Below are 26,631 nucleotides of genomic sequence, written 5' to 3' on the forward strand. Positions count from 1 at the left end.
TCATTTTTCCAAATATCTTCCTTTGTATTGTCATATTGTTTAGCATTTGTTTCTTTTTATAATTCCTTTTATTCTCAATGATGACTGCAATTAGTTTCTCATTACTTTAAAGGTGCCCAAGAACATGTTTTCAAAAGATGTAATATAAGTCTTAGGTGTCCCCTGAATGTGTCTGTGAAGTTTCAGCTCAAAATACCCCATAGTTGTTGGGGGTTTTTTTTCAATTTTTTTAACTGCCTATTTTGGGGCATCATTATAAACACGCCGATTTATGCAGCGCGGCCCCTTTAAATCTCGTGCTCTCCGCCCACGGAGCTCGTGCTTGCCTTAAACAGTTATAAACAAAGTTCACACAGCTAATATAACCCTCAAAATGGATCTTTACAAAGTGTTCGTCATGCAAAATGTCTAATCGCGTAAGTAGAGTATTTAATTGGATGTTTACATTTGATTCTGAATGAGTTTGATTTTGCTCCGTGGCTAACGGCTAATGCTATACTGTTGGAGAGATTTATAAAGAATGAAGTTGTGTTTATGAATTATACAGACTGCAAGTGTTTAAAAAATGAAAATAACGACAGTCTTGTCTCGGTGAATACAGTAAGAAACGAATGATAACTTTAACCACATTTAACAGTACATTAGCAACATGCTAACGAAACATTTAGAAAGACAATTTACAAATATCACTAAAAATATCATGATATCATGGATCATGTCAGTTATTATTGCTCCATCTGCCATTTTTCGCTATTGTTCTTGCTTGCTTACCTAGTCTGATGATTCAGCAGTGCACATCCAGACGTTTATACTGGCTGCCCTTGTCTAATGCCTTTCATAATGTTGGGAACATGGGCTGGCATATGCAAATATTGGGGGTGTACATATTAATGATCCCAACTGTTACGTAACAGTCGGTGTTATGTTGAGTTTCGCCTGTTCTTCAGGGGTCTTTTAAACAAATGAGATTTACACAAGAAGGAGGAAACAATGGCGTTTGAGACTCACTGTATGTCATTTCCATGTACTGAACTCTTGTTATTTAACTATGCCGAAGTAAATTCAATTTTTGAATCTAGGGCACCTTTAATACAGTAATTCTTATAGCATTACAACAAAAAATTGCAGTTGATTTTTTAAAAAATCAAATTAAATGAATACAACAAATATAATGGGTAAATATAATATTATTCTATTATTACATACAATGTCACATTACATTTTTGTTTTTTTGGGTGAACTGTTTGACAGGTTTTGTAATTCACCCATTCACCTTAAATGTGGAAGTAGAAGAAATCATGTGTGCCTGTGGGCCTTTTGAGTAAATGTGTAAAGAAAAAAAAAGCCTTTAAAACAACATTTCATGCTAAGTTTCAGTGAGTGAAAAAATGAGATCCACTGCTCTTGGACATCAGACAGGAGTTATGTCTCTTTTCAGCCTGAATTTAGTCCTGCAGTGATTACTTTACCTTTAGACCGCAATCCATATTCACACACCAGCAGAGACATCTGCTGACCGTTAACCCCTGCCTACACAAGGTGATTTTGCTGTATGACTGTCTGATTTCTTTTCATGTCGATTGGCCCTTTCATGCAGACATCTGCTTTTTCCCTGGACTTTTTCTGCATCTCTGTTCTTCTCCTTCCTCCTGAATTGATTTTCATGCTCTATCAGTAACCGTGCTCCCTGTGTCACAGACATCCAGTAAATCATTCTGAAGACTCTGTTAGGAAGAAACAAACACACCCAATCACACACTGCCTTACCTCTATTGTGACTCTTTAGTGTTCTCTAAAATTCTTGCCGCTCTCTTTGCCTTCTAAAACCTCTAATTCTGTTTCTGACGCCTTGGTCTGAGCTGAGACCATATCACATCTGGAGTTCATTTTACTCAAACACACACACTTACCCTGCCCTGTGTCACACACTTTCTCCTCTGCTTTAAAACACTTCTGTTCTGTCCTCTCTGCTCTCTCTCCCTGTCACTCTTTTTTAACTTGTCTCCCCAAACACTCCATCATTCACTCTCTCTTTCTTTCTCTGATTTTTGTTTTTCTTCTTTTACGCCCTCCTGCCGCAGCTGTTGCCATTCCCAAACACTGAGTAATAATACCAGCCAGTAAACGCGCACTCACACACACTTTGGCCTTTCACCCATAAATACCTCATCCACATCTCTACGAGTCACACGGCTTGACGTGGTGTAGCAAGAGTTCAATAAATGTAAGCGTAACAGTGTGTGTGTAAATGACAGATTTGGGAACTATTTCAAACTCCTGCTATGTGCTGAATGGGATTCGGAGGCTTTGCTGAGTTTGTACATGTGTATACGTGTTTGGTCAGGTATGGTTAATGTCTATAACAGAGCTTCAGTAAACATGCGTGACTGTGAACTGGGGCTAGTTGTCACATCGGGATGCAGTCGCATCATAGTAGGCTACCTATCAATTATTTTTTGATGTTAAATCATGATATATTTTTGTTATAACATACAAGAGACTATTTACAAACTTAAATAAATCAAGACAGATTTTAACTGAAATTTTTTTTCTTTTCAGAACAAGGATGGATCATGTTGTTTGTGTTTTACATTTGTGTCTTTTAAATGCCATAATTTTATGTAATTTATTTTTTAATGTTACCTTTTATATTTTCACTGTTTTATTAATTATTTTTTTCTGCTTAAAAGACTATATATGTGACCCTGGACCACAAAACCAGTCATTAGTTGCACTGATATATTTGTAGCAATAGCCAACAATACATTGTATGGGTCAAAAGTATCTATTTTTATTTTATGCCAAAAATCATTAGGATATTAAGTAAAGATCATGATTACATGAAGATATTTTGTAAATTTAAATCTACCATAAATATATCAAAATTGTATTTTTGTGAGTGGATATGCATTGCTAAGGACTTTAAAGGCGATTTTTTTTTTTTTTGCACCCTCAGATTTCAGATTTTCAAATAGTTTTTATCTCAGCCACATATTTTCCTATCCTGACAATATCCTACATCAGTGGAAAGCTTATTTATTTAGCTTTCAGATGATGTATAAATCTCAATTTAAAAAAAATTACGCTTATGACTGGTTTTGTGGTCCAGGGACACATATAAGCTTTTTAATGGCAAATTCCATTGTGACAATTTACCCCACTACTGGGACAACAGCTTATTTTAGTAGCTAAAACTTTAAGGTATGTGTGTACAAAGAAATTATATATAAATAATATATAGCTTATATATATATATAAAACACCAGAGGCACACATATGTCGTAAAATACACATTTGCTCTGTTCTGAACACATGCTCAAGTTCAGGATAACTGCCTGATTTCAGAAAAATCCTTGTGACCAGAACAGTTCTGTTCTCCACAATGGCCTGAGTTTAAACTCTCCCACACTGCGCTCTGGGTGAAAAGGGCAGTTCTTTAATGAAGACTCAGGAGGGGGCTAAACCATGAAGACCATTAAAGGTGATTTGGTGCTGAAGAAGTGTTTTAATACTGGTTCATTCCATACAAAACTAGAGAGAGAGAGAGAGATGCTGAGATGTAAGGGTATGACAGCTGGAACAACAAAGTCAGAGGACAACTTAACTTATGAGTAAGCTGTCCATAAAGAAACTGAACGTATATGTTTGTAAAATACAGGTAGGCCTGATGGTTGAATACTTGAGCATGAGTGACTCCTGCTGGCTATTTCTGATGCTACACCAGAATCATTAGAGTGGATCTGCCAGACCTCAGCTTCATCACTGAAGGTGACGGTCTGAGATAAACTCTTATTCTATACTTCTCTGTTCTCAGACAGCTGACACTGGACAGAGCAGAGAGTGTTTGGAGTCTCCCCTTTGAATTTACAACAGCTGGAAAAGTGTTTTATACTTTATAGACTTGGGCCAACTTAATCAGAGCCCACATGTACACTCAACCCATTTTGTTTATATGTAGACAATTCATATATAATTCATTGTACTATAGCCTAATAAGCCTATATTTCAAGCAAAAGGTTTTCAAATTCATGAGAAACATCCTGTAAATGAAGTCAAGTCCAGATATATGACTTTAGGCCTATATAGCCTAACTTGTATACAATTACTATATTAGCCTACATATTATTTTTTATATAGCCTAGGATATGTATTAATTTTGTTTGTTTGTTTACTGATTTAATTATTTATAAATGAAAATGGGATGATGTTCATAAACAGGAATTTTCAAACTATTTTGTGAGCTGAATTCCTATGACTGTATGACGTATTATAATGTTACTGTATGTTATTTGTAGCCTATACCCTTGAAATTAAAGGGTTAGTTCACCCAAAAATGAAAATTATGTCAGTAATTACTCACCCTCATGTCATTCCACACCTGTAAGACCGTCATTCATCTTCAGAACACAAATTAAGATATTTTTGATGAAATCTGATGGCTCAGTGAGGCCTGCATGCCAGCAAGATCATTTCCTTTTTCAATGCCCAGAAAGTTACTAAAAACATATAAAACAGTTCATGTGACTACAGTGGTTCAACCTTAATATTATAAAGCGACGAGAATACTTTTTGTGTGCCAAAAAGAAAGAAAGAAAGAAAGAAAGAAAGAAAGAAAGAAAGATAGATAGAAAGAAAGAAAGAAAGAAAGAATGCTACTTTATTCAACAATATCTAGTGATGGCCGATTTCAAAACACTGCTTCATGAAGCTTTGAAGCTTTATGAATCATTTGTTTCGAATCAGTGGTTCGGAGTGTGTATTAAACTGCCAAAGTCACGTGAACTTTCGAAATTTCGAAACACTTATGAAGCCTCGTTTTCTGAAATCACATGATTTTGGCGCTCCGAACTACTGATTCGAAACAAATGATTCGTAAAGCTTCGAAGCTTCATGAAGCAGTGTTTTGAAATCGCCCATCACTAGATATTGTTGAATAAAGTCGTTATTTTGTTTTATTGGCGCACAAAAAGTATTCTCGTCTCTTTATAATATTAAGGTTGAACCACTGTAGTCACACAAACTGATTTAAATATGTTTTAGTAGCTTTCTGGGCATTGAAAAAGGAACTGATCTTGCTGGCAATGGAGGCCTCATCACATCAGATTTTATCAAAAATATATTATATATTTTTGATAAAATATTATAAAGCGACGAGAATACTTTTTGTGTGCCAAAAAGAAAGAAAGAAAGAAAGAAAGAAAGAAAGAAAGAAAGAAAGAAAGAAAGAAAGAAAGAAAGAAAGAAAGAAAGAAAGAAAGAAAGAAAGAATGCTACTTTATTCAACAATATCTAGTGATGGGCGATTTCAAAACACTGCTTCATGAAGCTTTGAAGCTTTATGAATCATTTGTTTCGAATCAGTGGTTCGGAGTGTGTATTAAACTGCCAAAGTCACGTGAACTTTCGAAATTTCGAAACACTTATGACGTAATGAAGCCTCGTTTTCTGAAATCACATGATTTTGGCGCTCCGAACTACTGATTCGAAACAAATGATTCGTAAAGCTTCGAAGCTTCATGAAGCAGTGTTTTGAAATCGCCCATCACTAGATATTGTTGAATAAAGTCGTTATTTTGTTTTATTGGCGCACAAAAAGTATTCTCGTCTCTTTATAATATTAAGGTTGAACCACTGTAGTCACACGAACTGATTTAAATATGTTTTAGTAGCTTTCTGGGCATTGAAAAAGGAACTGATCTTGCTGGCAATGGAGGCCTCATCACATCAGATTTTATCAAAAATATATTAATTTGTGTTTTGAAGATGAACGAAGGTCTTACAGGTGTGGAACGACATGAGAGTGAGTAGCCTAATAAATGACAGAATTTTCATTTTTGGGTGAACTAACCCTTTTAAGTAGCCTAGCTAATATTAACCTTCCAATAAATTTATACTATTGATTATAATTTTTTTTCATTTGTTTATTTACAATATCTTCCATATTTCATTAAATAAAATATTCAATAATTTTATCTATTATAAAATGACGACTTTAATCCTTTTGACTGTTATTCCTTTGCGAAACCGCTAGGTGCGCGCGTCCGTTAATCAACATAAATGTACATTAGAAAATCCTGCCGAAAGGTGGCGGAGGTTTCCAGAGTCACGCTCACAATAAAACAGGTGTGTTTTCCTTGTCCACATATTCCACATGCAGGTAGGACTATTTCAAAGATGGTGCACCCATGTGTTTGTTTAAAGAAAAATATCTAAGTTTCTCTCCTGCAACACCCTATCGCTCAGTTTGTCTGCCTAAAACATACTCAGAAGTTTATGAGTAAAGACCGCTCTTATCTTACACGCGTTTGAGTTCAAACTTCAAGCAAATATGGACGGAGTCGATTAGAACTTTACAAAGCCGATCTCTTAATACCTCGCGTAACAAATAAAACAATAAGGTTTAAAGAGAGAGCTTGAAAGAAACTGTTATTGTTATGATTGAATCCCCTGAGGGAGACGCGTATTCATGCGTAAACTCCTTCACTTCCCTATTCAGTCAGTCCTCTCGCTTCAGTCCTTCCGCAAAGCAGGTGTTTTAAACAGCGCCTTGTTTCAGATGCTTTTAACTGGTGTGCGTTTGCGCATTTACACTCTCCCATTTAAGTGACACAATGTCCAACATTCACTAAGTCAGTTAGGATTAGATTTGCTAGGCTCCAGTTTAGAGGACATCATGAAGTTTAACGGGTATCTGAAGTTGCGCATCGGCGAGGCGGTGGACCTGAAGCCCACGACCACCTCTTTGCGACACGCCGTGATGTTCAACAAAGCGAACCAGACATTGGACCCGTATATCATCGTAAAAGTGGACGAGTATAAAATCGGACAGACGCATACCAAGCAAAAAACCAACATGCCCACTTATAACGAGGAGTTCTCCGTTAACGTCAACAGCGGCAAGCAATTAGAGTTGGCCGTTTTTCATGACGCACCGATCGGGTACGATGACTTCGTGGCCAACTGCACCATCCAGTTTGATGATCTGAATGAAGAGTACGAACAGAGAGGAGTCTTTTGAAGGATGGGTGAGGAATGTTTATCATATAGATATCTCTCCTTCACCTGATAACAAAATTCTGAGAAATTTCTTTGCCTTTAAATTGGTAGGGATTTAATTTCCACATGTATGATGTTGACATCTGACACTTTGAATCATATAGTTGAAAAGTTCAGATATGTTTGCTCTGAGGAGGCAGACCGCGAGCGTCTATGGATCTAACTGGTGGTATTGTGTTTGTAGAAAAGTGCATGTTGATAAGGCCAGAATTCAATTAATAATGCTAAAATAAATATATTAGTATTGTTTATATCTGTGCATTACTGATATATACTTACTTGGACACTAAAGACATGACAACAACCATAGTGTTGGATCATAAACAGTCAGCATACTACAAAATGGCTTGGGGAGCGTTATATTTTACAGTATTTCAATGTCTCGAAACTGTTTTTTGTGCTATGTGTTTCTAGCTTTGCAAGAGTATTCCCATATTTGCCTTCTGCAAATGAAAAAAGTTTAGAAATATACTTATAAATTAATATCAAGTATAAAGAATACTGTTGTTACGATCTACCCACCCTACCAGGTCTGTTGGAACGCTAGGCCTACTTGAAAACATGTTAAAATGTATGCATGAATGTATTGTGGTTATAAAATTTACTTGTTCAATGTAAATATTATGTCATTACCATCATCCCACCAACTTTCTTGTGTTTTTAAACATTTCGATTCAAAATTTACGTATGCAATTATGCATTTGGTAGAGCAAAATGCTTTACAGTGCATTCAAGGTATAGTTTGTTGCATCAGTTCATATTCCCTGGGAATCAAACTCACAACCTTGGCATTATTAGCACCATGCTCTACTGTTTGAGATGCAGGAATGCCATGAAATGGTAAATAATTAGGAATTGTAATTCAAAACCACAACTGAAACACAAAACGGCAAAGGAAACCATTAGCATAAGCAACGTATGCCTATACTGTTTTAGTTTTAAAGTTGCTTTAGTTGTTTCGGCAAAGTAGGCTATACATTGTTTTTGTGCAATCTTTGTGTCTACTGTAGGAACACATTACAGCCCTCTCTATCTGTGGCTATGATATTTCTACTTTTTTGAAATTATTATTATTATTTTTTTAAAATTAACTTTATTTTAATACAAACGTTATATCAGTGTTCTATATTAAACGAAATGAGAATCTGGTGCTAGTCTTGTAGCATAGTGCTCTATGGTTACGGTAAAGCTCATTTCTAGTTGGTTAAACTAAGGTTGTTGCAGCACTCTGTTTCCCCTAAACCTCAATGTTCTTTCTCTTGTATTTTGATGTGTATCTTTGTTTTGTCATACTGTGTTGTATTGCGCGGTGTTCTTTTCTTTATTCTGTTCTGTTCTATTGTATTCTGTTGTGTTGTTTCTTTTAATCTCTTTTGTTTTGTGCATTGTGTTTTTCTTCTCTGTGTGTGTGAACAGCAGATACATATAGAGGTTATGAGTGTTATCATTTTCCACCATCAGAAGTGGCTTCACACTTACACCAATATGTCCGGCAATGCATTGCTCGCTGATCCAGAATCAGACGATTGACTGCAGTTCTAGACACAGAGATGCTAATGCATGATCAGTGTTTAATGAAAGGAAGTCAGGACTTAGTCAGTCAGTACAGTTTGGACCCTCAGTTTCTCTATAGGTGGGTTGCTCTGTAGGCGGGCTGACATCTTGCTCTGTGGTTTTAGCATCTTCGTATGGTCTGAACACCACAATTTCCATGTCTACACATCGCCCTCAGATCTAGTTTATTTCAGTGTGCGTGTTAACTCAACACTGCTGCAAACTACTAGGAAAACAGTAGTTATAAAACACTTAGTGTCAGCATTTCAGTGACCAGGCCAAACATGCACACACAACACTGCTTGTCTGTACTCAGCAGAAGTGGTGAATGTCTTCTTCTAACCTTATTAATCAACCCAAGTACCATTAGTTCTCTTTTCCCATAATGCATGTGCACAGGAACATTATTTTTAGATTGACCGATCGTCTTGTTTTACGTGTCCTGACAAATTTGAACGTTTGTTCATGTAGTGGACAGTAACATGGACTTAAACTTTGTTATTAGCATCAGGGTTATTTTAGGTTAAACTGTGTATAAGGGGAAGTATATATTTTAAATTATTAACTTGTTTAAAGTGCTTGTTTAATTTTTTTTTTTTTTTTTTTTTTACAAATGTAATCTCAATATGTAATCCCCCCCCCCCAAAAAAAAACAAAAAACAAAAACATAATGCATAAAATAGAATTGTTTGTTAAAGGAATGTTTACAGTAGTTTTGGATGAAGTATGACATTGTCACAGCTTGAACCTAATAATATCTTGATTTTTAGTTGTTTTAGCTTATTTCAATGCTTGTTTTGTCTTGTTTTGAGTCATCTTGAGGCCCCCTTGAAGTTTGTTGAGGCCCCCGATTGGGCCCCAGACCCATGGTTGATAACCACCAATGTAATCTGTGCAGTATGCATCTAAAAACAAATTTCACTCAAGATTCAAAAAGGTTCTGGTTTAAATGTTTAAAATAAGAAAGAAAATGTTAGGATAAGAGCCTCAAAACAGAACAATTCTGGAAAAATTGGGATATCTAGTCAGCCCAGACTAAAGTGTGCATGAATTAATTGGTATAGGACATACCTTTGGCTTGTGTAATATTCTTTGTTTTGACTGTGACACCTGGATCACATCTTTAAGGGCCGAAGCAGGGGTTTTGGTATTGCAGTTTACAGTAATGAAAGTATACGCTACCATTCAAAATTTTGGGGTCAGTACCGTTCTATTAAAAGAAATTAATATTTTAAAGGGATTAGTTCACCCCAAATTTAATTTTTTTTACTCACCCTCAAATTGTTCCAAACCTGTATAAATTTCTCTGTTCTGCTGAACACAAAGGAAGATTTTTGGAAGAATGTTTGCAACCTAGCATATCTCGCCCCCCATTGACTACCATTTTTTTTCCCTACTATGGTAGTCAATGGGGGTTGAGATCTGCTTGGGTACAAACATTCTTCCAAATATCTTCCTTTGTGTTCAGCAGAACAAAGAAATTTATACAGGTTTAGAACAACTTGAGGGGGAGTAAATGATGACGGAGTTTTCATTTTTGGGTGAACTATCCCTTTATTTCAGCAAGTATTAATTTACATTGTTAGAAAAGATTTCTATTTCAAATAATTGCTGTTCTTTTTGAACTTTAAATTCATGAAAGAATCCTGAAAAAAAATACATTTCCACAAAAATATTAAGCTGTGAGTGTTTTCAACATTGATCATAACAAGAAATGTTTCTTAAGCACCAAGTCGGGCTGTTTTTACTGTATATCTGATCAAGTAAATGCAGGCTTGGCAGAGTCTCTTACTGACCCCATACTTTTGAACTATTGTGTGTGTATGACCAATTTCTATTGAGTTCCACATGAAGTTTAGTCAACCTCAGAGATAAAAAGCCTCTGCAGGTTCTGCAGCTGCAGATCACATAACCACTAATTAATGAAACTCCACTTTCTTTCTGTCTGGGCTGTGGGATTTTTTTTCTTTTTTTTTCTTTTGCCGCCAAGGTTCAGTCTCTTGTTTCTGTCAGTGTGTTTGTATCTGTGTTTGTGTAGAGCCTCAGGCTTTTGGGACAAATGGTATGTAGTGAAACCTGCAGTTCAAAACACTACACACAAGTAAGTGTGTGTTAGCTTATATGGGAACTGCCTCTAGGAATCCAGCAGTTTCTGTTATGCAATATTATCAGTCAGTGAAACTAGCATTAAAAAAAATTGTATAAAATGGAAGTCGTATATTTTGCCGAGACTCCACACAGTCCGTGTGAATTGGTCTACTTTCAGTTCAGACCAAATGAAAGGAAGTATGTGTGTGGTCAAAAAAACCCATTTCATTTGAACTCAGATGAAAGTTGCTTAAGCAAACACTGTTTAAAAAAAAAAAAAGTACAGTTAAAATAATGTGAAAGAGACAGAAATTTAGTAGTGATTTTAAGTACATACCATATGCTAATTATGTATATATAACTGTATATATCACAGTATTCTTTAATGATGATATTATTTCTATCCACAACCTAGTCTTTCAAAGATGTCCGCCAACCTGATGTCCGCAAAACGAAACACACAAAATAAATGATTGTAAAGAGCTTTTCTGTTTGGCTAAAAATTCTGAATGAATCAATAATTAGCTAAAAATTCTGAAAATCTGGTTGGCTGGTTGTGCAATATCTCAGGATAACTATTTCAGTGATATGTGTCCCTTAGTATTTTATGTGTGGTACTTAAGTACAGAAATAAGTCATATATGACTTCCAATTCATATCTATTTACAAACAGATCTGTTTGCATTGTCTTTTTAAGATTTTTTTCTGTTTTGTTTGTCTTTTCATTTTGTTTGTTTTTTCATTGTTTTTTTTTTCTTTTTTCATTTATTAAATTTGTTTACATTTTTTTGTTTTTTTTCTATGAAATCAGATTGTTCTGAGATTTTTCAGAGAATATATTTCATAAAATATATTTTATATTTTCCAGTTATTTTATCTGCAAATAAACTATAAAATAGTGAAAAAATGAAAACATAAAATCTGAATAAAGGGAGATTTACATAGATTAACATAGTTCTTATATAAATTTTTTTAATCATCTGGAACATTTCTTTTACCCATGATTCTATAAAAAACACTCACACAAGCACACAGGGTTTAGTTCTGTATCAAATGCAGGTCTACACATGCCCACAAAATTGGTTTTCCACAGACGAGTTTACCACAGGCCCATGACCGCCCCACTTTATCTCTCACTGTCTCTTTCCATTTCTGAGTTTGTCTTTCCATTTATCTCTTTTCTCTTTTTTGCTCTACAGTAAACTGAAGTCCAGCTCTAATATTTCACTTCTGCCTGACCTCATTTACATTTTCCGTGGTGTAAAAGTGCAACTGCTATCAGTGTTGGATAGCAAAGCAGTGTTTGCATGATTGGTTGAATTTGGCACAGTTATTGCTTCTTAGGTCATAGAAAAGTAATTGGAATTTCTGTAGTCATTGAACATTATTATTATTATTATTATTATTATTATTTTTTTTTTTTTTGTAGTTACACTCCATTCTTAAGTGTTTCTTTGTCACACAAATATCTGTAAAAACAGAAGTGTGTTGGTCAGAAAGCCTGTTCTAGAATCTAAATTATAAGTTTGATTTGTTTAACATTTTTGTCACTGCATACCTTTACTATTTCTATTTCTGTTCTGTCATTTTCATCACTTCACTATTATTCAAATTTTGAATATATTTAATGTAAATAATTAATGTAAGAATAGCTTATTTAGTATTTAATATCTAAAGTTATATCTAATGCAATTTAAAAGTTTTTCTCAAGTTCTGTGTTTGTGTTGCAGGTTGACCTTGAGCCTGAGGGTAAGGTCTACATCCATGTTAATCTCACAGGCTCATTTATAGACGGTAAGTCCCTCCTCTCTCATTTGCATAGCTCTTTCTTTCTGTCTCAGTCTTTCTTTCTTTTAAATTTCTTTATGCAGAAGTAGAACTTTTACTGAATGTCATTTGAAAACATTGATTCGACAGTCAATCTGACTTTGTTTCGACGGGAACGTAGAAGCGTACCGAGAACACACGGGGTCTGTTTCGTAGCTACTGATGGAGTAAAATGAATTGCACTGTCTAGGCCATTATGATGGAAAAACGCACATACACTTTTCACTAAAAGAAGAAATCCTAAATTCCTCCCCTTGCTGTTGAGATATTTGTTTACTAACTGTTAAACTTCTACCAGACTTGTCAACACATGTTAGTGGTGCTCGAAGACACACAAAGCCAACTTCAGTCACACGTTTTTTTTTAATAGACATCTGTCAGAGCATCTTGAGCATCATGCATGAAGTGTACGCTATGTGTGAATCGCACACACACTGTGCAGGAGGGTGTAAAGCTGGCTTCCTTTAAAGGCCTGTGGTTAGGCCTTCAGAGAATAGACTAGACTTAATAATAGCAGTGAACTAAGGGGCCTGCAATCTATCACTGTTCCCCCCTCGCATATTCAAAAGAATGTTTCATTGCTTTACAGGAAATGTCTATGTGTTCTAAAAAGATCATGCATCATGATTCATAAAGAAGTAATAATTTTTTTTCGGTATCTTTGTGTTTAGATGACGCTGGAGGAAACGCACGTACCTATAAGGAATTTAATCGAGTACGGCAGCAGGCAGTCCGAAGGAAAATCCACCAAGTTAACGGGCACAAGTTCATGTCGACCTTCCTAAAGCAACCAACGTTCTGCTTCCACTGCAAAGAATTTATATGGTAGTGCACCTAACACGTACATTCACGTCTTTTTTTAACACATTCTTTTTTTATAATTGACACTTTTTTTGTGAATTTTAAAACATGCAACTGAAACTGTACAAGTTAAAATCCCCATGAGTCCTTGAGCAAGATATTAATATTCATTTGCATGGGAACTGTCCCTGTAATAAGGTTATTGTAAGTGTTTTTAACAACAGCATTATCTAAAAATTGTGCATCTGTGGAATTCTGCAGGTGGAATTTAAACGCTAAGAAAAATTTAAACCCCTGAGAATGTTACACTCATACTGGCAGCTGAAAGCATAATCAAATTAGCTAAAATATTTAATAAACTCACTAGGTGATGTGTAAAATGTTATGAATGATTGCCATTTGAATTTCGAAGAGACAGAGACATGCTGCAGGCATATATTCCTACAAATTAGTTATTTGTAACATTTAAAACATTGCAGAATGTCATGCAGAGTTCATTATTTGGTAAGTGGGCTAAATTTTATTGACAAGCCCAGTTTAGGTGACACTTTCTTTTGTATGTAGAATGGCTTTTCTATACAGACAAAGTTATTATTATAATCAAAAATTGCACATAACATAAATAGGGTTCATTATGTAAAAAGTATTTTACACGTATGTTTGTGTCCAAATGCTTAAAGTGAGTGACTGCACAAACCTTTCACAAACATTATGTGCGTTTTCTTTGTGTTTCAGGGGTGTTTTTGGAAAACAGGGCTACCAATGTCAAGGTGAGTAGACACTCTGTCTCTGTATTAATGATTATTATGTGTATTTAAATTCATTGTAATGTAGGTTATAATCAGCTGTGTGTGTTTGTGTGTGTTAGTGTGCACCTGTGTGGTACACAAGCGATGCCATCAGTTTGTGGTTACAGTGTGTCCACGCATGAAGAAACCTGCCAAGGAACAGGTAACACGCAACCCTAACCCTATAGTTCATTTTTTGTGTGTGGGGATTTTCACAAGATGATTTGATCTGGTTTTGCTTTTCATCTTTGGGCTTTTTATTTGAAATTTTGCCCATAGAATTACAGAGAAACTTGCAAACTGTGTGTTGGAGAAATGTCTATTGGCTGTGTCCAGATAAACACAGATGCCATTTCTCCACCTGCTAGTCAGAAGAAGAATTGCTGAAATGTAAATTTTTATTTATTATGCATTTGTTCCTTTTCATTACAGACTACAAATCAGGGTTTCAGTATAAACATTCCCCATAAGTTCAACATCCACAATTATAAGGTTCCTACCTTCTGTGACCACTGTGGCTCTCTGCTGTGGGGCCTCGTACGGCAAGGATTGCAATGCAAAAGTACTCACTTCTTTTCTTTTTTGTCAACACTCCTTGTTCCTCTGAAACCCATCAGTCTTATTCATACTTTACGTTTTGTGATGCTCATTTAGTGTGTTGTGTTTTTATGTCTGTAGTTTGTAAAATGAACGTCCATATCCGCTGTAAGGGAAATGTTGCACCAAATTGTGGAGTCAACAATGTAGAACTGGCCAATAAACTGGCAGAAATGGGCCTTCAGCCGGGAGGAATGACCAAACGCAACTCCATGGTACGTTAAATACACGCATGTGTACACGATCTTTTAGAAAGTAAAATATGTGATCTGATTATCTGTGTAAATCTCTCTCAGTTGAAGTTTATTGTGCTTTATTGATGTTTCACAATGCTGCATGCAGGGAAAATAGGGCAAAACAAAACTTTAGGGAAGTAAACAACGAAATAAGAGAAGTAGCACAAGACCGTCCACAGAATAATAGTGAAATGTATAGCACTGAACAAGTAATAATCTAATGAAGTCTTAAAATAAATCACTTGTTCACTCTCTTCTCAGGGTCTCACAGGTATGGACACTCAGTTCCGGACGATGAGTGTGAGAGGAGATCGAAAGGAATCTAAAAAAGAGCAGAGTTGGAAACTGGGAATCTCAAACTTCACACTTCTGCAGGTGTTGGGAAAAGGCAGCTTTGGCAAGGTCTGTGCTTAATATTATTCCTATTTACTTTAAGTTCATGTAGCACAAATTTCGCAGACTATTTTTTTACGCAAAGTATTCACATTTTTATCCTTATCTGAAATAAAATACATGCTACAGTCACTGATAATATAATAATTTATGCCAATATTACTCTCTTGAATCTATGCAAAATGTTTAAAAAACTAACCTTTTTTAATTTATTTTTGCTGTACACTGGAAAAACTGATACGTTCTGGAAAAAACATTAGATCATTGCAGTACTAATAACTTCTATACAGTGTAATATGCCTCAGTGGGCTGTGCTGTTTAATATTAAAATATTTAGTTTTTGTACCATAAATTCAGACTGACTATGCCATTACAAATTAAAGGAAAGACCCCCCCACATGCTTTTAAGTCATGCTGTTGATACTGTGTGTAAATAGGTGATGCTGGTCCGGTTGAATGATTCAGATCAAGTGTTTGCAGTGAAGGTCTTGAAGAAAGATATTATACTGCAGGATGATGATGTGGAGTGCACCATGACAGAAAAACGAGTGTTATCCCTCGCTTCCTCTCATCCTTACCTCACTCAGCTCTTCTGCTGCTTCCAGACACCGGTGAGAAACGCATACATACGCAAACACATGACAGTCATGACGATACATAACAACAGAGCATAGGCGGGAAAGCTGTTGTAAGAATTTGAAGAAAATTACCGTGGTTTGGCAAATAAATAAATAAATGACGGACAGTTGCATACACATTACCAATATTTTATCATGTAAGCTTTATGATATTCCTCAAACACTTTATGGTATAAAAAGGAATTTATAGTTGTTAATATTAATTATGTATGCAGAGCATTCACAGCTTATATGGACTGCATGCCCTTGCTTTATGTATATACAATATTCTCTTAATAAGAGCATGTAGTTTTTCACATTATCGGTAGGTGGCAGTAGAGGATTAAGCACAGGTCAAACGTCATCAATGCGTTTTGTTCTGGGTTACATTCTGCTTGGCATTTTCTGTGTATTTGTAGTTTCCCTGTTTGTATGTTGTAAGAGGTCAGCTGTCCACTATAATCTGCTTGCATGTTTTACTTGAAGCATGTAGAATAATTTAGAGGTCACTGAATCCCCTAGCATAGCTTTTACAATCACACAGACCCACTTGAAATATTATACACTGTGACATTTGGTTATGGTGTTGTATTTACTTACTCTACCTTAAGTGCACAGAAGGTTTTAACAACACTGATTGCAAAAGGATATAAAGACAGACTTCATGTTCATTCCAACAGAACAGATCTGACATGATGACCTCTCGGGATTTATTACTGCAGAGTTCACGTGAACATGGATGTACAGGAAGATCCTCAAGGTCTCACTGTTGTGTGTACAGTGTAATTGTGATGAGGAAAGGAATTTATGAACTGATTTTTCTCTGCTCCTTCACAGCCCCGACACACGCAATCAATCTCTTAAACCTCCACACGTGAGCGACATACAAAGCACACTCATGACCTTCGGGGGCCAGGTTTCTTGAGATAGCAATGCAATGCGGCGGTAAAAATCAATGATCTCAGAGGGCCTGCGGTGTGTGGGACTGTTTCACAATGATTGCGTGTGTCTATGTTTGGTAATGTGATGGGTTTGATCATTAGTGGATGTGCCATGCTGTTTTGCTATAGTGCAAATCTGGTCCACTTTGCATATCCTAGTGAAGAGCCGCTCACTTGGACAGGAAGTAAACGTCTGACTGATTAAAAGCAGCCAACCACAGTCAGTTAAGGTTTTACGTGTGATTTAAGGGAGGATAAATTGGAAATGGATCATAAAACAGTAACAGATTGATATGGAAGAGCACCGGTCTTTGAACAGTTGTACAGAAACACAGTAGAAATTATCATTAAAGGTGGGGTAAGCGATATTTTTGTATCCACTCAAACAAACACACCCCTCTCATCATTGCTCCACCTCCAAAACTCACCCTCCAATCCTACCCGCCCTGCTCCGAGTCGGTCTAGAACCCCGATCGCCGGCATGCAAGGCGAGTGCACTAACAAGGACGATAAACATTCTGTAACGGTCGTCAGCGACCTTTTGAGTTAAGGAGTTTACCAGCACAATTCTCACTAGCTGGCCTCCGTTACACATGCAATGCAAGAGTGGATGTCTGTTTATCATGGCAGAAGCGCAACAAAATAATGCATCACAAAAAATAAAGCGCAGATGATGGATGACGAGGAAGCACAAAAATGTAGGCCAATACAATAGTAAATACAAACAAGAATTTGTTGTAAGTTGCCAACAGCACAGGCAAAAAAAATGACATTCAAACTCAGTGTTACTCACATGTGGAGCGGAATCAAAGCAACCTCCGTGTCCGTTTTCAGGCCTTCCCGCGCTGGAAAGATTTTCTAAATCGTCATCACCTGCTTTCAAATGGAGCGGCATTTAATAGACAGAACCGTAGATCACTGAAAAGCCACACAATATCGCGTTCATTATCAAAGGCGATTCATCTGCGATATGAACGCGATATTGCGTGGCTTTTCAGTGATCTACGGTTCTGTCTATTAAATGCCGCTCCATTTGAAAGCAGGTGATGGCGATTTAGCGGTAATCAGGGAACCGGCTTTACTGACGAAATGCGCGTGACAATCTCATGCGATATATCGTGCAGCCCTATTTTCCTAATATTAATGCAGGTTCTAAAGCTCCTGCCTAGTCACAACACTTAATTTTCCAGTGTTTCTTCTGAACTTTTCTCTGATTTATTGTGCCTTATCTCTATTTCTGCAGTCTTTCTTCAAATATTCCTCTTGCTCGTTCTCTCTCCTTCACCGTCATATGCTCCCTAATGCTGATTGGCTATACACATTTGTTGTTGTTTATTCCTGTGCTGTTATTAACACAACAGAGTGAGCTGGGGAGAGAATTCCAGAGTTTGGGTGCGATAGTACTGAATGATCTGCCCCCCATTGAAGAGAGGCCAGAGTCAGAGGAATGTAGTGGGGGACGAGCATATTACAAAGATAAGGGGGAGCCAAGCCATGCAAAGATTTAAAAGTGAGCAGGAGAATTTTGAATTTAATACGGTAGGCAACTGGGAGCCAGTGGAGATCATACAAAATTAGGGTGATGTGAGCAGAACGCTTGGTATGGGTGTGTATTCTAGCAGCAGAGTTTTGAATGTATTGTAATCTGGAAATGGAGCTGGCAGGTAGACCAATGAAAAGGGCATTACAGTAATCAAGGCGTGATTAGGACAAATGCATGGATGACAGTTTCAGCGTCTTTGGTACTGATGAAGGGATGGAGTTGGGCAATGCGACTTAGATGAAAGAATGCAGATTTGGTTATAGAGGTAATATGAGACTGAAAGGAAAGGGTGGAGTCAATTATTACACCTACATTTTTAACAGTATTGGATGTTGTAGAAATATTGCTGGTAAGTGAGGGAGTTCCAATGAAAATAATCTCAGTTTTGTCCATGTTGAGTTTCAGAAAATTTGAATTAAGCCAATCTTTTATGTCTTTCACACAAGCAGAGATTTTGTCTGTTTGGGGAGGTAGAGAGTAGGTGTGCGGATTGAGTATAATTGAATGTCATCAGCATAAAAATGATAGTTGAGACCATGACGTTGTAAAATCTGACCAAGTGTTATGATGTAAATTATGAATAATAAAGGCCCAAGAACGGATCCCTGGGGAACACCTCGCTTCAGGGGGACAGTAGGTGATCGAAAATCCTTAACTGAGATGTAAAATTGTCTGTCAGAGAGATAGGAAGAAAACCAAGAAAGAGCAGAACCCCAAATACCCAAATCAGAGAGACGAGAAACAAGTAATTCAAGGGAGACGGTATCAAAGGCAGAGCTGAGGTCAAGTAGCAAAAGTATAGACAGAGAACCAGAGTCACCAGAAAGCAGTAGATCATTCAATACCTTTACAAGTGCAGTTTCAGTACTATGGAGGTGGCAAAAACCAGATTGAAAGGGATCGAAGAGATTACTTAGAAAAGACTAGAGTTGGGAGGCAACAGCGCTTTCCAGTAATTTAGCTATGAAGGGTAAATTTGAAATAGAACAGAGGGGTCGAGGTTGGGTTTCTTGAGAACAGGGGTAACTGTATAATATATCTAGTTATAATATTAATTAATGGAATATTTGGTTTAGCATGTTACATGAATTAAGTAAAGAAAAATAAATAATTAAAAATGTTAGATGTATTTATTGTATTATGCAAAAATCAAATTGGGAATAATTTTCCCTGGTGGGATTCTTGTCCCAGTATTCAGGTAAAAATTGCCTCCTTTCATTATTATTATTTTTTTTTTCTGTAACAGAGAAAATTATCATTTTCCTTAATATTTTGGATTATGCATCATCACCCGGTATGCTAAAGTCATATCAAAATATGGTCAGTTTCGCAGTAAATGCGCACTGTTAAGTCTTACCCTACCCTTCGTCTTCCCACATCTTACCCTTCTGATTATTTCACAATCTGAAAATGATTGCTTTTCACAATTGCTTTCCAGCTTTGTGTGCAACACGGATCATAAGGTCAGTAAACTGACTATGGGTGGTCCCTGGGTGTGCGGTCTGAGTTTGATATATACAATATGCAGTGCTGAACTCAAGCATGCTCTCAATTCAAATTTATGATGCTTTTGATTTTAGATCACCTTCCAACCATCTTAATCCCATAATCCTGTGTTTCCTACAGTCTACTTTGCTGACTAAACAGCACTTATGTTTCTGCTACATTGCGCTCTCCCATGAATCTTCGAATGGCTCTGACATGCTGGTTTTACCGTCTGTTTGGTTTAAGAACTGTTCTAAGAGACTTCCTGTATGAACCTGGATTTCTTAATGTTGTAGGTGGTAATCTCGTGTTTATCGTTGTTTTATAGCTGAATATTTATCTTAACGTTTTAATCCTTTCACAGGATCGTTTGTTCTTTGTAATGGAGTTTGTGAATGGAGGAGATCTGATGTTTCATATTCAGAAATCCAGAAAGTTTGAGGAGAACAGAGCCAGATTCTACACAGCGGAGATCACGTCTGCTCTCATATTCCTTCACAGCAAAGGGATTATATACAGGTTAGATGCAGAAATTAAAAAGATATTTCATCCAAAGTGACAATTCTTGCATCATTTACTCACCATCACCATGATGTTACGAACACTTTGTTCAATAGAACACAAAAGGTGAAGTTTAGATGAATGTTCAAGCTGCCTTTTCCAAACTACTGCTATTCTTCTTTTGTGTTCTATGGAAGAAAGAAAGAGTTTGGAACAGCATGATGGTGAGCAAATGATGACAGAAATTTTGTTTCTCGGTTGAACTTTTCTGTTCGGTGAATTCTCTGAAATGTTTTCCTTACACTTCCTTTTTTAATTACCACTCCTATGTCCTCTGAGGTTTATTACCACCGCGAGACCTTTTACCTCAGCGTTTCCATTATTACAAACCTTAAACCACATGGACCTTTAAAGCTGTAATGCTTTACTGCTTCGACTGGGAAACGATAAAATATGAGTTGGCTTACATGGCAAATGGCAAAATATCAGCACTCATGCAGTTACTGTTGACTGAATATGAATTCATGATATAGTATAAACATTATTTTGAGTATATGTGAGAGCTAAATAACCATTTTGACATGAAGTGCCATTTGTAATTTTTCTTTAAGAAGGAAGTGATTTACCAAGTGAATTTTTTTTTTAATGCAGAAGTGATTTACCAAGTAAACAAAAAATATTAACACATAACATTTCTCTTTCCCTCTCTCTCTGCCATAATGGTCTGAATATGGACATATTGTTATACGTGTATGTGTATTATTTCAGGGATCTGAAGTTGGATAACGTTCTGCTGGATAAGGATGGTCATTGTAAACTGGCTGATTTTGGCATGTGTAAGGAGGGAATGTTTGAGGGTCTTGTCACGGGTACCTTCTGTGGAACTCCTGATTACATTGCTCCAGAGGTGATTCAAACACTCATGACATTCTATCTTGCACTCAGCGGCTGTCTAAAACACACACAAAATTATGCATCTCAGAATTCTAGCATAATCAGAAGTGCGTCAGAAGGACTTTAAGTATCAGATGCCACTTCAGATTTCTGCTCAGAGTTGTTCACGTTCACTGAAATCATTTATTTCTATGGCAACACAAATATGGATCCTTTTTTGGCTTTGATGTTATTAACAGAAAAATATTTAATGAAAAAAATACTAAATATTACAAATATTTAATAAATTATTTCACAATGTTAATTGAAATAAAGCTGAAATAAAATAAAAATTAAATAATACATGAAAAATGTATTTTATTTGCCAAAGCGTCATTTCTCATTTTCATTTTCATTTAAGTTCAAGTACTAAAATTACAGTACCACTTTACAATAAGTTCTCATTTGTAAACATTAGTGAATGCATTAACTAACATGAATTAACAATGACCAAATATACAAAATGAACAATATAAAAAAGGTGACCCTGGACCACAAAACCAGTCATAAGGATCAACTTTTTTTAAAATTGAGATTTATACATCATCTGAAAGCTGAATAAATAAGTTTTCCATTGATGTATGGTTTGTTGGACAATATTTGGTCGAGATACAACTATTTGAAAATCTGGAATCTGAGGGTGAAAATTGCCTTTAAAGTTGTCCAAATGAAGTCCTTAGCAATGCATATCCACTCACAAAAATAGGTAGGATGGTAGGATGTCCTAAATGTAATAAATGTGATTTTTATATGTTCCTATAGATCCTTCAGGAGATGCTGTACGGGCCGTCGGTTGATTGGTGGGCTCTCGGTGTGCTTCTGTATGAGATGCTATCTGGCCACGCCCCCTTTGAGGCAGAGAATGAGGATGACCTTTTTGAGTCCATCCTAACCGAAGAGATTGTCTACGCTTCCTGGCTCGGCACAAATGCTGTGAACATATTGAAAGGGGTGAGCTGCTCAGTGTTCGCTTAAGAGACCTGGAGTCGTCCAGACATGAATTGCCTTGAATGGAGCAGTGTCTGCTTTTATGTTTTGATTAGTGGGAGGCATATGGTGTGATTTAAACTGTCAGTTCATGCAACAATGAACATCAGTAAACAGTAAATAACTCCCATCTGATCTGTCTCTGTCCCTCATACTCTTTCCTTCTCTTACATAACTATATTTAGCCTCGATCCACAATCCACTGCTCTCACATGACTAGCTAAAAATAACGACTCTTCACATCAAATATACACAGCCACACAACCCCCTGCTCTCACTCTATAGTGTTTGCTCTCACTGTGAAGCATAGTACCGGTAATATTACTGGGGATGATTTTTTTTTTTCTCCCTTAGAGTAACATGCAATTTTTGAAGGACCATTAAATTCCCAGTTGAATCTGGAAATTCTACAGCAGAATGTCTTGATATTTGCTTGGGATGAAAAATAGTGAAAACCTAGGACATCCAACATGACATTGACCTACAAGAGTCAAAGAATAGATCAATAGAGTGGCTAAAAAGCATTCTAATTTTGGAATAGCAGACCTCCGTGCTGTTGCACTGCTGTGCTGTTATCTGATGTAGACGGCCCAGAAATATACACAAACCATTGTAAGGAGCAATGGACAATATGGCATAGGTTATTGGCCAATATTTTATATATATATATTTTATTTATTTTTTATTTTTACATTGAGATTACCTTTGCTGTCATCTAATGCTCACCTAAAGTTAATCTTAAAAACACTAGTAATGCCATTAAATGCAATCTTTAGTAAATCAAAATGAGTATCAGTTTTTTTTATAATGCACATTATGCCTAAATTCACTTGTACCATTTAAAAAAATAAATAAATAGACTTTAGTATTTTATTCATTTAGACAAAATATTATAGGATTTTAATAAAGGCTATATATTTTTTTTTCTATGTTGTTTTTGGTCAGTAAAACTGGATGATCCCTCTGAGCAACAAGTTTGTCATTGATGTATGGTACCCAGCTGCGCTTCCTAATGGGTGTTAGATTTACCCGAAGTGTGTGTGTGTGTGTGTGTGTACATGTATGTGTTTTAGACAACCATAGAAGTAGGGCCGGAGTTGATTTGATTCGATTTGATTTAATATGATTTAGTTATATTTGATAGCACACACTGATACTCTCGACACAACCTCCCACAAATGATTGTGTGTTACATACACGTTCTCGAAGGACTTGAGTCTGATTACTGATATTGAAGGTTTAATCTTACTATGGAGATTTGATAGGATTCACAACATTCAATAGCTTTGGGCACTTTCTTTTTTTTATTAGTGAATTTGTTTTTAGAAACAAACTAATATATACAGTATCTGGTGTGTATTGCCATTTTACACATTTAAAGTAGGTGCTTGTTTTACAGACATATGCATGATGACAATGTTTTTGGTTTTATTTTGCTCAGTTTCTGACAAAGAATCCATCCCGCCGTCTGGGTTGTGTGGCTGCAGAGGGTGGAGAGACTGCTGTAACCAGTCACGCATTTTTTACTGGCATTGACTGGGACAAGCTAAACCGGCGAGAGCTTGACCCACCTTTCAAGCCCAGAATTGTGAGTAAAAAAAAAAAAAAAAAAAAAAAAAAAATATATATATATATATATATATATATATATATATATATATATATATATATATATATATATATATATATATAAAATAACAAATATAATATACTGTAAATGTAAATGCAGATTTATATATTTTAAAATCTAAAATCCCCAGAAAACTGCAGAAGATGTGAATAATTTTGATCCAGACTTCACCCAAGAGGATCCTACTCTTACGCCCATTGATGACGGCATCATCCCATCCATCAATCAGGACGAGTTCCGTGACTTCTCCTTTACCTCTTCTGAACTCTTGAAAGTGGTTTCGGAAATGCAAAGTAGAGACGAAGAAACGTGGGATGTTATGAAGAAGGAACGGAATGCAGGAGAATTCGGTGATGTGATAGAACCAAATTCATTGTGACAATTGAAACTTGCCGGAGCAGTCTAAAAGAACATTTGGATACCAGTTTATCAAAGCCGGTTCATTTCAGTGGCCTAGCTTTTTGGTCTGTACCTAAGCTATAAGATTATTTTTGGCCTATGTTTCTGCTTCAGCACAAGAGTGTAATTGTCTTTGTGTCAGATGCATTGTAAGTGATTCGCAAAGATCTCCATGAGATGCTTTATTCCAGAAGACACCAGTTTACACCAATCTGATCAACAGATGAGCTGGTCTGTATTTAACTGATGTAACAGTGTTCATATCTAAATGTTTAGGAAACTTGATTTGACCCCTCTGCACTTGCTGTCTCCAACACAGACAAATGTCATGCAGGAGCATCACTAATTCTGTCCGAATCATTCTGGTGTCAAGGAACAAGATTCAAAATCAGACCCATGAGAATGTATTTTAAATGGAAACTAGTTTTGTAAAATATTTTCATACATTTCAGTTTACGTGTGCAGTTTGTTGTTTTGTCTATTTGTTTGTTTGTTTGCTATTACGTTTTAGGTCAGAATTTCACTCCAGCATCTGTAGATGTATTTTATTGTTGATAAAGGTTGCAGTATTGAGTTCTCTTAGACCATTTCTGTCTGTGACTATCTACCAGAAGCCATCTCACCTCTGTTGTTATGAGGGGTTAAAGGCTAACACACTCAGGTGAAATGCTGACCAGTTTCAATTTTTTATATTGAGGCCAGTGACTTTTCCTTATCCTCATCATTCTTTAATGTTGTTTATATGGATCTTCTCAGTCCGAGCAGAGCAAAACATTTTTTGCCGTTTGCTTTCATGCCTCTGCATATTTGCCACTGATTTCCCATTATTACTTTTTGTGCAGTAGTTTCAGTTGTGAAAACTGTAAACTGTTGTGAAAATAGTATTCCTTGCTTAAAAAAAACAAGCCTAAGACGGTTTGCTCATCTTAGTTTTTAAATGTTTTTTCCAACACACTCGCATTGCAGTTTGTAGCTATTTTGCAGTTTAGCTGAGTGGTGGATAATTTGTATGAATTAATATGATCTAATTTTTTCTACTTGCACCCCATTGAAAACCTTCAATGTAGAGTTGGACCTTTTTTCTAAAAATCGTAAGTTTCCATATGCATCACATAGTACGAATATGTACAAGATCTCCACCTTGACAATGAAGTCCCCAAGTCCCGACACGAAATTGATGCCATTTATGACGTAATCCACATGCTTGTGCTTCTTCTGACACAAAGGACGTGGATTTGCAAAGGTCGCTTTGTATAGGCACAATATTAGACTGGGAGACCAGGAAACCAGCTTAGGCTGGTTTAACCATGTTTTTTTTTTTTTCATTAGGGAAAGGGAGGGTGATGCAACCTCTTACATTTAATCAAACAAGAAGCTAATGGTCAGTAGGGATCCTCATCAACTTTTAAAAAAGATTAAGGTTGGTTGCTGATGGGTTGCTTGCAAGGTAAAGTCAAGCTTTGAAGAAAACATTAACCTAATGAGAATAGTAATGAGTGTCTTTGGGTATTCCCTGAACATTTTCCACTACCTCAGTAAAATCCTACAAAATAGAATGGTTGATTTTTGCTTTATCATGCTTTTGCTAGCGGTGACAAATGGAGCAAATAAAAATTAGCAACAGGTCTCTGGTCTTGAGTGAGAAAAACATTAGAGATGTCATGGGAGACACCATTAAGCAACTTGCCCTTACAAGTCTGGCCCAGCCCCAATTACACTAGAGGAGGATTTCCTGGAGAATCAACGTCAGCAGCCCACTTTCCTGTGGGAGACCAACAAACACAGCACTGACTTGAGTGCTTAGAACCATTTACAGTCATGCAATGTGGGGATAGGCAGACACGGAAGTCCTTGTATGGTCAAGGACACTCTCTTGTGGCACTTGAATGACTCATCTTAAAACGGTCTACACTCAGAGTTTCCTGGTCCTTCAATGCCAGTTAACACAGTTATTCTATGTTTCTTGCTTAATATCAGTCATTTATACATCTTTCAGCATCTCCATCTTTTGCCATACACTTTTCTTGTACTGTGGTCCTTTGTGTAGACTCATTCATTGTGAATGCCGGTGATGGTTCTCTTTGCAGAAAAGCTACATGGTCTGTAAGATGGCTGATCTCGTCACATCAGGCCATTCATGTTGTAAGATTGTGCCCTGCATGACTTGCTCTTTTCCCCTCAGTGCACTATGAAATGCAATTTCTGTTATATTGCAAATTTCCGGTTTTGAATGGCTCTTGCTTGACTGACCATGG

At 36.4% G+C, this 26,631-nt stretch overlaps 1 protein-coding gene across 1 annotated transcript; it reads left to right on the forward strand.

The window, feature by feature from the left end:
• Nucleotides 1-6,163: 6,163 nt before the first annotated feature.
• On the forward strand, nt 6,164-24,958 carry prkcha (protein kinase C, eta, a). The gene is given in 15 exon segments (XM_048205310.1): nt 6,164-6,985; nt 6,987-7,025; nt 12,429-12,492; nt 13,197-13,350; nt 14,062-14,096; nt 14,195-14,277; nt 14,547-14,676; nt 14,793-14,926; nt 15,209-15,349; nt 15,778-15,951; nt 20,291-20,445; nt 21,196-21,334; nt 22,123-22,311; nt 23,789-23,935; nt 24,108-24,958. Coding segments are annotated over 15 exon segments (2,145 nt in total). The 5' UTR covers nt 6,164-6,673; the 3' UTR covers nt 24,357-24,958.
• Nucleotides 24,959-26,631: the final 1,673 nt, after the last annotated feature.

This window comes from Megalobrama amblycephala, linkage group LG10 (genome assembly GCF_018812025.1).
Source record: "Megalobrama amblycephala isolate DHTTF-2021 linkage group LG10, ASM1881202v1, whole genome shotgun sequence".
NCBI lineage: Eukaryota > Metazoa > Chordata > Actinopteri > Cypriniformes > Xenocyprididae > Megalobrama > Megalobrama amblycephala.